General features: G+C 40.1%; 1 protein-coding gene across 4 annotated transcripts in view; it reads right to left on the bottom strand.

Moving 5' to 3' along the window:
- Positions 1 to 12,864, bottom strand: part of LOC133464038 (Kv channel-interacting protein 2-like) — a 180,872-nt gene that overhangs the window by 11,276 nt on the left and 156,732 nt on the right. Inside the window, exon 3 of one of the 4 annotated variants that reach the window (XM_061745976.1) lies at positions 441 to 539. The exons of 2 other annotated variants lie outside the window; for them this stretch is intronic. In XM_061745976.1, the coding sequence (XP_061601960.1) occupies positions 441 to 539 (99 nt within the window). Of the gene's footprint in view, positions 1 to 440; positions 540 to 9,711; positions 10,112 to 12,864 lie in introns of those variants that run through there. One more of the 4 variants, XM_061745977.1, reaches the window with a different exon arrangement.

Genomic DNA, 12,864 nt, shown 5'->3' on the forward strand with positions numbered 1-12,864 from the left:
AAATACGGTAGGTACTTTACTATAATTCTTTACTGTCTCTGTTTAAGTACACACACACGCACGCACGCACGCACGCACGCACGCACGCACGCACGCACGCACGCACGCACGCACGCACGCACGCACGCACACACACACACACACACACACACACACACACACACACACACACACACACACACACACACACACACACACACACACAAACACACACACACGTCCCATTGTCAAACGCCACACTCTCCAAATCTCAAAAGACAAAGACAGACCTGGACAGGTCCCGTTTTTGGAGTCCATGTGGCTTCATGTGATTGTTCTCATGTTAACAATGAATATCGTATTAAGTGCATCCACACAGACTGTGTGTGTGAACCTTTGAATCCGACTAAAAAGGCTGGAGGGAGAAAACAGAGATGTACAGAGAGTGTAGGAGCACTTGCTTTGAGAGACTGAGGGGACAGTCGCGGGCGTGCAGCACGGCAGCAACTTGAGGAATCGCTGCTTTATGGTTTTTTTGCTTTGGCTGGTGGAGGGATTACCTGCAATCACCAACCATAGCACAAGGGTTAGATAAACACACACATATAGGCGCACGTCTGTGATTTACTTCTCTATCCACGGACACATGTCAAAGGAGCCGAAAACACACTCCATGCAACAGGAAGATGCAACAATAGACTGGGTTCTTGAGCCGGAGGTTGCATGCTGGCTTGGCTTAGCGATGGGAGACCATGGAAAGCGCTCCGGGAATAGATAAGAACGCACTCGAACGTTACAGCTTCAATCCTGCACGAGCAGCACAAGTTCGATCAGCTGACGCTTTAACAGAACCAAATTAGTGCAGAAAAACCTGAGCAAAAACAGCAGGGAGGATTAGTTCAAAACACCAACTAAACATTTCAGACTGTTTCCAAACTCACTGAGTCTGCCAGCTCAACTCAAAGCAAACAAACATCTCCACAAGTTTCCCATAATGATCATAAAATTCAGAAGAGGCACTGCAGCAGTCATACAAAACCTCGTTTTTGCAAAACCCCAGGGTTTTCTGGGCAAATTCGATAAATATTTGCTGGTGTGCGCCGGTAAACAGAGGAGTTCATGGTCGGCTTGGGACTGTAAAGTGTTCAGACCCTGTCGCTCCGAAACAGCCTGAAATCATCACCCCTCCGCCGCTGGGCTTGACAGCAGATATGAGGTGTTTCTTCAGAAATGATGTTTGGTTGTCGGTACATTTCTGCAGAGGCCGAACAACTGCACTTTGGCCTCGTCCATCTGTTGACGTTGCTCCAGAAATCCTGGGATTTGTTCGGATGCTGAAGTTTTGCAAACTTCAGTCGTGCTTCCAAATTCTTTTTAGACAGAAGAATTAGAGGGGTTGCTACGGATAACCCTGCAAGTACATGAGTGCACATGTATGTATGTGTATACAGGTATAAATAAGTGCATATATATGTATGTATGTATGCACAGCTATGTATATATAAGTGGGTTTGGTTAGTGCTGGGCGGTATGACCAAAAATTTATATCACGGTATTTTTCTAAATTATATCGGTTTCACGGTATATCACTGTATTTTTTTTTCATGCACAACTGGGTGTTAACCACATTTTCTAATGATTTGGAAAGGAATTGCTGCAGTAAATTGGCTTAGAATGGCCTATTTTACTGTCATGAGGAGGAAAGATTGTAGAAAAATATTAATGTCCACACTAGTATAAATACAGGTTTGCATGCCCTCACAAAATGATGCCGTTTACAATGAGGTGGCACTTATGATTCTAATTTATTTTGCCAATTTTTTCACCGTTGCATAAATCAAATACATTTCATTTAGGCTTTTCAAAGAAAAAAATCTTTTACAAAATTACAAGGTAGAAAATACTTATGAACATAAAAAACTGAACATTTTTTAATTTAATCCCAGCATTATGTTGTTTTGGTTCCACCTCCTGGTGAATGTTAGGTAAAATTCTTATGTGGTCATTTTTTGGTTGGCCAACGATTTATGTTTGTGGTGCGCGAATGGTACGGGCGGCCAGTCTATTTCCTTATATTACAACCTACAACGCCGTTATTAATTGTTCAGTTTTATTCCCACTTATTCCACCGAACACCAAAAGTGTTTTTTTGCCATTTTCGGGGGAATAATTTCGGTTACCGAACAATCGGTGCATCACTACTGCTAAACAGTCCCCTCACAAACAGTGTCCAGCGGCGCTACGTTCCCAACGTTGTGTAGCTACTGTACATACTCACCGGTATTACGGTATATGAAAAATTCATATCATAAGAAAAATAAACACCGGTATTCGGTATGAACCGGTATACCACCCAGCACTAGGTTTGGTATATGTGGATGAATGTATGCACATCTTGATGCTGTTAAGCCGAGATAGGCCAGTTTGAGCAACATTATTTCTTTTTTCTATTTATTTACTTCTTTCTTTCTTTATCTCATATGTATGTGGGTATGCATGTGTATGTGTATATGTATGTATATATATATGTATATATATATATATATATATATATATATATATATATATATATGTATGTATGTGTATGTATATATGTATATATGTATGAATATATATATTTATTTATTTATTTATTTATTTTCTCTCTCACGTAGTTATTTAGTTTCGTTTTTTTCAAATCTTGCACTGTAGTGGTTATATTATGTTAAAAGGGTAGACAAAATCCGCTTTGGCTTCTGTCTACACCTTTTGGTCCTTGATCTACATGAAAAAACTTTGTACCGACAAATAACTTTAACAACGTGACCAAATAAATATATCAATAAATATATCAATCAAAGTTCTCCTGGCAATCCTTCCAAAGAAACTATAACTGCTAGACTATTCTTCTAATTTTGCTGTAATGGCCTTAACCTTTAACATGCTCAGTGAGGCCTGTAGGGCTGTGGCTCTTTGCAGAGCCCGACCTTGAGATACATTTGATGGGAAACCCACACTTGGGACGGATGATTTGATGTCACACACACTAGGAATGGGTGATATTTTACCGTTCACGATAAACCGCCAAAAAAATTCCGCACGATAAGAATTTGTATCTCACGGTAAAAATGATAAATTCCCATTGATGATGTTTTTGTGTAAAGCTGATTTATGGAAGGAAGGAAGGAAGGAAGGAAGGAAGGAAGGAAGGAAGGAAGGAAGGAAGGAAGGAAGGAAGGAAGGGAGGGAGGGAGGGAGGGAGGGAGGGAGGGAGGAAGGAAGGAAGGAAGGAAGGAAGGAAGGGAGAAAAGAAGGATGGAAGGAAGGAAGGAAGGAAGGAAGGAAGGAAGGAAGGAAGGGAGAAAAGAAGGATGGAAGGAAGGAAGGAAGGAAGGAAGGAAGGAAGGAAGGAAGGAAGGAAGGAAGGAAGGAAGGAAGGGAGGAAGGAAGGGATAGAACACGGAAAGAAGGAAGGAAGGGAGAAAAGAAGGAAGGAAGGAAGGGAGGAAGGAAGGAAGGAAGGAAGGAAGGGAGAAAAGAAGGATGGAAGGAAGGAAGGAAGGAAGGAAGGAAGGAAGGAAGGAAGGGAGAAAAGAAGGATGGAAGGAAGGAAGGAAGGAAGGAAGGAAGGAAGGAAGGAAGGAAGGAAGGAAGGAAGGAAGGAAGGAAGGAAGGAAGGAAGGAAGGAAGGGAAGGAAGGGAGGAAGGAAGGGATAGAACACGGAAAGAAGGAAGGAAGGGAGAAAAGAAGGAAGGAAGGAAGGGAGGAAGGAAGGAAGGAAGGAAGGAAGGAAGGAAGGGAGAAAAGAAGGATGGAAGGAAGGAAGGAAGGAAGGAAGGAAGGGAGGAAGGAAGGGAGGAAGGAAGGAAGGAAGGAAGGAAGGAAGGAAGGAAGGGAGAAAAGAGGAAGGGAAGAAGGAAGGAAGGAAGGAAGGAAGGAAGGAAGGAAGGGAGGAAGGAAGGGATAGAACACGGAAAGAAGGAAGGAAGGGAGAAAAGAAGGAAGGAAGGAAGGGAGGAAGGAAGGAAGGAAGGAAGGAAGGAAGGAAGGAAGGAAGGGAGAAAAGAAGGAAGGAAGGAAGGAAGGAAGGAAGGGAGGAAGGAAGGAAGGAAGGAAGGAAGGGAGGAAGGAAGGAAGGAAGGAAGGAAGGAAGGAAGGAAGGAAGGAAGGAAGGAAGGAAGGAAAGGGGAGAAGGAAGGGAGAAAACAAGGAAAGGAGGAAGGAAGGGAGAAAAGAGGAAGGGAAGAAGGAAGGAAGGAAGGAAGGAAGGAAGGAAATGAGTCAGAAAGAAAGAAAGAAAGAAAGAAAGAAAGAAAGAAAGAAAGAAAGAAAGAAAGAAAGAAAGAAAGAAAGAAAGGAAGGAAGGAAGGAAGGAAGGAAGGAAGGAAGGAAGGATAAATTCCCGTTGATACGTTTTTGTGTAACAAACATGGAGGATCTGAGAGCGAGATAGATTTATAGTTACAAAGATGGAGTTGAATTGTTATTTTTTTTATCGTTATCGGGATAAATGCCAGAAATTATCGTGATACATTTTTTAGTCCATACCGCCCATCCCTAACACACACACACACACACACACACACACACACACACACACACACACACACACACACACACACACACACACACACACACACACACACACACACACACACACACACACACACACACAAGAGAGAGTTTCACACATGATTGCGTACATATATATGTAACCCTGCCTCTTAGACTGCATTTCAACAATTTCATCAATTTTATGGAAGCCCCCAGCGTCTGAGAGATGAGGGTCAACGTGGTCTGAAAGCAAACAGGACTGCAGCAGCACAGCTGACAGCCTATCTCTGCTGGCCCGGTTGTTTCTCCTGATGCTTCTTTGGGAACTGTGCCCCCATGATCATTGGCGTCGGGATTATTTCCCACCAGACCACACAGAACACATTGTCTGGTCCATGCCAGATTCATCCAGCCACCTGCCCAGCACAGCCCCAACACTTTGTTTCTGTTTCTATGTATCATCTTATCCCTAATGAACCCCGCAGCTGAACACAATATAGAAATCAATATCAAATACTTTCAAAATCAATGCGACTATCTCTGAGGTAAGAGGCAGGATACTATGCACCTGAGGTACATTTTATACCCTTGTCCTTATTCCCTATTTTGCATCTTAACCTCTCAACAACACTGGAACAGCTATTGAAGGCCATTTGAGATGAAGCTGTTTCACGGACTATTGGTGTCCTCTTTGTAGGGCTGGGCGATTTTGGACAAAAATAAAATCCCGATTTTTTTCTATGAAAACCCGATTTTCGATTTCGATTTCGATTTTTTTGGTAAAACTACAAAAGACAATGGAATAAATTGTTTCAAATATTTTATCTTTATTTTTAAAGAAAAATAGCAAACAAATGTCCCTATTGGGAATGAAGTGCATTTGAAAGATACTGTAAATCCTCCTTGAGTTTAGTAAAGTGACAACATTTACCATTTTCTTGACCAAACAAAGACGACTAGACGAGCTCTGTCTGTAATGCAGCCAGCTGCAAAAATGGAAAATCGATTTTCCGATTTTTCCTTTTTTTAACATCGATTGTGATTAATAAATCCGATTTAGATTTAAAATCGATTAATCGCACAGCCCTACCTCTTTGTATACAATTTTATGTTTAATTAAGGGAATAAAAACCCAATTGTAACCCATTTGCATTAAATTAATTATGACGAACACATGTTTACTTTACATATACACTTTTAAATCTTTCCTAAAAAACGCAATCTCTTGGTTTCTTTAGCCAGATAATCTTTATTATAGTTACATTTATTGGCTTTGCATTACTTGGACTAATTTGGAGTTTAATTCTACTCTTGAAGTGCCTTTAAAGTTGGATTGAATTGAACTCAATTAAATTCTCTGCAGCTATGTTAAACATATTGTAACATTGGTTAGAAAAGTGCTGGATAAATTGGGTTTTATTGTTATTATTATAAGAATGTGTAAGTTCTATAGAAAGTGAATGGTGTTCTGATTCAAAACTTTCAAATCAAACTTTATTTATATAGCACTTCTCATACAAATAATGCAACACAAAGTGCTTGCATCCATCCATCCATCCATCCATCCATCCATCCATCCATCCATCCATCCATCCATCCATCCATCCATGCATCCATCCATCCATCCATGCATCCATGCATCATCCATCCATCCATCCATCCATCCATCCATCCATCCATCCATCCATCCATCCATCCATCCATCCATCCATCCATCCATCCATCCATGCATCCATGCATCATCCATCCATCCATCCATGCATCATCCATCCATCCATCCATCCATCCATCCATCCATCCATCCATCCATGCATCCATGCATCATCCATCCATCCATGCATCCATCCATCCATGCATCCATCCATCCATCATCCATCCATGCATCCATCCATCCATCCATCCATGCATCCATCCATCCATGCATCCATCCATCCATCCATCCATCCATGCATCCATCCATCCATCCATCCATCCATGCATCCATCCATCCATGCATCCATCCATCCATCCATCCATCCATCCATCCATCCATCCATCCATCCATCCATCCATCCATCCATGCATCCATGCATCATCCATCCATCCATGCATCCATCCATCCATCCATCCATCCATCCATCATCCATCCATCCATCCATCCATCCATCGGTAGTACTGCTCGGGTAATGTTGACAGAATATCGCAGTTCTTCAGGAGAAATGAAAAACATATTTTTTTGTCTTTCTCTCTCTCTTTTGTTACCTTGAAGGAAGTACATTTTTTGGCAATATATAGTACATTTTATGAAACTGTCACATTTCATGAACCCACAGTGATAGCAAATCATACAATTCCTCAAGTAATGTGAAGGCAGCAAACATTTAGTTCAGCCCCAGAGGGTCAGTTCATGTCCAGTACCGAACCTTTTCAGTCGGCTACGGTTCCCGTGTGGCTCTGAAACCTCACGATAACAGATCCAGAGATGCACTTTAAAAATAGTGTTGATTTGAATAAAGATACAAATAATATGGATTATGCGGTTTACTTTGTCCTGTACATGACTGTGGATTCCCCTGAGTCGCTACCTAAGAATCACATGTACTGTAGTCAGTACTCGAGTTGTAAAAAAAAATCAGGGGGGATGGTGGATTTGATCATATGGGGACAGATAATTTGTGCTGATTACAAATAATATAATATATTACAAATAATAGCAGTGACCAAAACAGCTGCAGAAATACTGCAGGAATGACATAGCAGCAGTTAAATGCAGCCTTCTGTAAGCTTTAAATATCCACTGAGCTTACATCAAATACATCAAAACACAACAATAAAAAACACTTTTCTGAACTTATCAATATGACTCTGTCCTTCACAGGATAAGTAACATGGATCACTGCAAAAACTCACAATCTTAACAAGAATATTTGTCTTATTTCTAGTTAAAATGTCTCATTTTAGTAAAAAAAATATCATTAAACTTAAAACAAGACTCATCACTGGAAAAAACAACAATTTTCACCTGTTTCAAGTAGATTTTCACTTGAAATAAGTAGAAAAATCTGCCAGTGGAACAAGATTTTTTTGCTTGTAATGAGAAGATAAATCTTTTCTACTTATTTTAAGTGAAAATTTACTTGAAACAGGTGAAAATTGTCAAATAAGTTATTTTTCTGGTGTTATTTTTCTGGTGATGACTCTAAATGTTGAAATAGCAGTAAAACCACATTCATTGATGAAATGACATAAGGGATGGAAAGGGGGGATGGCAGTTTTACAGGGGGGATGATTTGGACCGTTTTTATTTCAGGGGGGGATGCCATCCCCGCTCATCCCCCCTCAACTCCAGTACTGACTGTACTCTGAACTGCTTTGTAACTAGTCACAACAATGCTCAGATTCAGTACAGAAGAGCAATTTCTCATAATGATTAAAATCTTCATTTATTTGTCTTAGATTAAAGCCCTGACTGCTACAATCTTCAATCTTTCAAATGCTAACGCCACCTTTCAGTGGGAAATGCTACGCAGACTTTCTGGCTCTGGTGTCCTGGTGGAGACCGAGTAAAAAACATTTCTTATTTTCGGCTACAACTACCGATTAACCATGATCTCGGTCCATCCTTCACGAACTCTGCTTCATTTTTGAATACACATTTTTCAAAAATGCTGGACAGTCGAATAAACTTCAGTGAAAGTCACTCAAAGTCTGAAACAGGTGCAATGAGACCGTAGCCATCTGAACTCATTGTGAGAAGCGTTCCCACGGCAACCCAGGTACAGTAAGGGTGCAGAAACTTGCTAGAAAAAGGAGAAATGTGCAAGATGATCTTAACACAGTCAAAAGATTTAAACCAAAACCGTGATGTTTTCTTGAACTTTTATTGCACTATGTTTATTCCCTACATTACATACTGTTTAGAAATATGGGGGAGTGCATATTTTACCCAAACTAAACCGATCTTTATTCTTCAAAAAAGAGCGGTAAGGATTATCACAAAATCAAGTTATAGAGAACCATCAAATGAACTATTTATTAAATTAAGGGCATTTAAATTCATGGATTTAGTGGAATACAAAATAGCATTGATAATGTACAAAGTGTTCAACAGATTGTTACCTAGTAAAATTGTAAGCATGTTTAAAATAAGAGTAAGTAGATATGAGCTTCGAGGGAAACGTATGATTGAAAAACCAAAGTCTAGGACTAAAATTAAAGATCAATGTATTACTGTAAGGGGTGTAAATATATGGAATGCACTTGCTGAAAAATTGAAGATGTGCCAGTCGATTCATGCATTCAAACGTTTGTTTAAGTTTAATGTGTTTGAAAAATATGAGGGATCCAGTAGATGATACTATTACGGAATTATGTTCGGGATTGGGTAAACAATATGATTTATTTTTTGTACTATGTTTTGTATGTTTGATCTGAATAAGTTGATCATGTGAGAAGGGTAGGCGTAAATAAGCAATAGCTTCAGCCTATTCCTTTTCGGTTAGGTCTCTCTTTTTTTTTTTTATGTGAACTAATGCTTTCAGTTGGTGTCTACATTAAGAATGACCTGACCGAAATAAATATATTTTCATTCATTCATTCAACTTTTATCCATAATCGAACAGTGACTTAACATCTGTATAATGAGAGTTTGACGACAGAAGTCCAACAAAAAAATGTGCTTCACAGTCACGGGACTTGAACTTGATGAACCTGGTTGGAAGTCGTGTATTTTTCTTAATCGTCCCTGCAAGCTGCATGTGTGGATATTTTTCATCAAATGCTACAATTCTACATTCAGCACAAGAAGAAGATTAAACTGCATGCTGAAAAATCATGGCAAAGGGGTTTCTTCAGAATGAAATAAAATAAGTGCTGTATGACTCCTGGGTATCATTTTTCCAGGATAGATTCTGCACTAAAAATGCAATAGAGATGGAAGCACTGTACTGTACGTGCTCCGTCTATCCCCGTGAAACCGCACACCCCCCCACACACATACGCAGGCTACACAGGGCTAGAAGTGTGTCAAACATGACTGGTATTTAGGGAAGAAATGGGGCAAACACTAATGTTTAACTCTGGCAAACACAGAAACTCGCACAGTTGCTTATGTTGCACATTCTCCCCTGCTGTGAGGGTTCAGTCTCCTGTTCCCTAAAGATCATAAACATGTTGACCAACTCGAAGGATCTCTCCTGATTTCTCAGCATTTCTCTTACCTGCCACAGAGAGGTCGATAAGCCCCAGAAAGTGCATCAGTTTGAGGGAGCTGCAGACCACCAGGAGGATCCCCACAGTCTGCAGCCCCTCCACCTCCCACTTGTCTTGGAAGAACAGATGCATCCTTTCCTCGTGCCTCTCCCTCTGTTCCTGTCAACAGAAATCTTTCTCTTGCCTTGGGGCGACCACACTCCCACGGCCCCCCCTCCCCTCAGCGGGCAGGAATGCACTGTCTTTGTCTCCTCAGTCTCTCCTAGCTCTCAGTCTCCCTCTAAATGCCGGCATTCGGCCATCCTAACTCCGCACAGCTCCCCACCCGCTTTATCCGGGGATGGTAGATTGTTATTCTCCTCTCCTCATTTCTTCTTCCACGGCAGCAAGTGCGTGGCAGCGGGAATGTCGTACTGCTACCCCAGCCCCCGCCTCCACTGAGTCTGTCAAAGGTTGTTTTAGTTCCAGGTGAAGTTCGGACACTTGGCTGTGTGTCCTGGCAGGTCGGTAGCAATTGTTTTCTGACTTTCTCCAGTTACTGACTGTCAAACTCCCTCCACACTCTGCCTGTCCTCCCTCTCTTCCTCGCCTTACCTTCGTCACTCTACTACTGCTGTGTCCCTCCCATGCTTAATTGGGTCACTGATGGGAGTGGGTGAAAGAGGAGAGAGATGATACATTCAAGAACAGGAAGGGACGGAGGGGTATACTTGTAATTTAAGAGAGAGGGACGTAGGATATTTTAATATCTATATTACCCATTCATAAACTCAATGTTTTTCACTCATGTTTATTTGTGCACAAGTTTATCAACAATAAGCAAGATCTTCCGGACACCTTTCATAATTTCTTTAGTTTTTCATCTGACTTGCATTCATACTCAACTAGACACAGTGTCAATCTACATTTACCCTTCTGTCGAACATCTTTTCATCAGTTTAATATTTCATTTAGAAGTTCTAAACTCTGGAACAATTTAGATATGTCTCTGAGGTCCAACATTGTCATTTATATCCTTCAAAAAATTGCTGAAAAAACATCTCATGTCCTAATTTTTCAATGTATTCTCTATTATGTATCCTTGTTTTCTTGTCATGTTTATAATGAGAGTTTTCCTATGTTTGTACATTTAATTTTCTGTTTACAGTAGATGACGGGGGTGGAACTCTGTACAAGCCCTCTGGACTTCGTTCCCTCCTTGCACTATTTAAAAAAAAAAATTGTGCTAAATAAATAAATATAATATAATATAAGGATGAAAAGAATTGAATTGCGTAATGAGACAGCAGGAGACGCTGGGATGAGAGGGGAAAGAAGGCATGGTCAAAGCTGGAAATAACAGCATCCACGAGAGTGACAAGGTTCTTATACACAACTACAATTTACCAATGGAAAAGGTTAAAACTAATAGGAGAAAGACCAAAAGAAAGAGAAAACTGTAACGACAAATACGGCAAAGCATCTGACCCAGTAGCTGCGTGGACAAACTCACAGATGTCGGAATTTCCCCTGAGTGTAAAACTGACACATGTGCATGCACAAACAAACAGCCTGGAGGTGAAATCTGGCTGTAACATGTATTACATATACAAATCTGGCAAAGCGAGGAACATTTCGGAACGTTTGCAACTTGATGTATTGCTGTCACAGCTGGCCCCCCTACGTCAACACAACCTGAAACTACTGGAACTGGAGACTTAAATGATCACCACAATGATGCTTGTTGATTATATTTGACTTTAGCGTAATAAATGGGGATAAGTGATTGGTATTGGACATTAACTTTCAGCAAACTAGGCTGAGATGGGTAAAAAAAGACACCAGAGTCTATTTTAGGTCTGCAGGAGAAAGCTACCATTATTTACTGTACACACACCACAAATGTCACATAGTAGGGGAGTAACGATACACTAATCTCACGATACAGTACGATACACGATATTGAGGTCACGATAACGATACGATACGATATTATAGCAGTATTTTTTAACAACCTTGAATTAGGAACATATGACTGGAAAAAAAATGATTTTATTTGAAAGACACAAAATACAAAACAATGCTGTGTGTTTACTCTATTGTTACAGTTTGTAATGCTTTATAACTGCTTAAGTTTTAAAGAGAAAGCCAGGCCAACCATTTCCCACAAACTGAACTAAAAGTAAATGTCAGGTTTGCATTATGCATCTTCAGTACAAATATTTTGCCACAAACTGAATAGTTTCTCTCATGTATGATTTAACTTTTTTCTTTCTAATTTAACAACTAAAATTAAATAAATAAATAAATAAATAAATAAAAGTAAATAAATACATACAATTTTACATCATAAAAAAGATTGATTCATGCTCACCTTATAAGTGTAAGAGATTTATTTTTGTTAAGAAGTTTATTTTGGTAATTCAGGGTTCATTATTTTTTAAATATATTCTTTATATTCTGATGTAAATCAGGGACTATAATGACACTAGTCAGTTTATCTGTAGTGATTAGTCTGTTTTAGATTGGGCGGAGTGATACGCCACAGTACGGCACTAGCTGCTGTGTTGATGTTCTAAAATCCTACGCTGTTGAGCGGACAGTAAAGTACACTGGAACCCAGCAGAAGTTTCCCCGTGTTTATCCTACTCACCACCCCAAAAAGGTTTAATTTAATAAGGTAAGGCTTAACTCTACACCAGCCTTACATAAGTAAAAGTTCAGAGCTCAAAACGGGACTAGTTTCTTCTGAGTGGAGTAAGATTCTGGTCCGCGGGTCGAGGTGCGGTCGCGGTCGGATGCGCGTTTCTAGTCAACACAATAGATTAATATTAATAACCCAATATCAGATACACTTTGTCACCTCCACGACACGTATTGTGACGTTTTTGTATCGCGAAATTTCGTGGCACGATATATTGTTACACCCCTAACACATAGTAACTCTTTACTTTTGAGATCAACAGAACAACCATCATGTTAGTCATGGTCTGACAATCTAATCACCCTGACTGTGAATGGAAAGAGTACTCTACTTCCTGCTTTTCTTTTCATAAACAAAATGTATATGTTGCTCTGGGATGCTTGTTAAGATAAGTGGTGTTAATGTTCTTGAGAGGACTTTGGGCAAAGTCATCCCCCTCCCACCCTCCTCTGCAACTCCAGCCACTTTAAATAAAAGA

The sequence above is a fragment of the Cololabis saira genome, chromosome 17 (assembly GCF_033807715.1).
Source record: "Cololabis saira isolate AMF1-May2022 chromosome 17, fColSai1.1, whole genome shotgun sequence".
Lineage (NCBI taxonomy): Eukaryota > Metazoa > Chordata > Actinopteri > Beloniformes > Belonidae > Cololabis > Cololabis saira.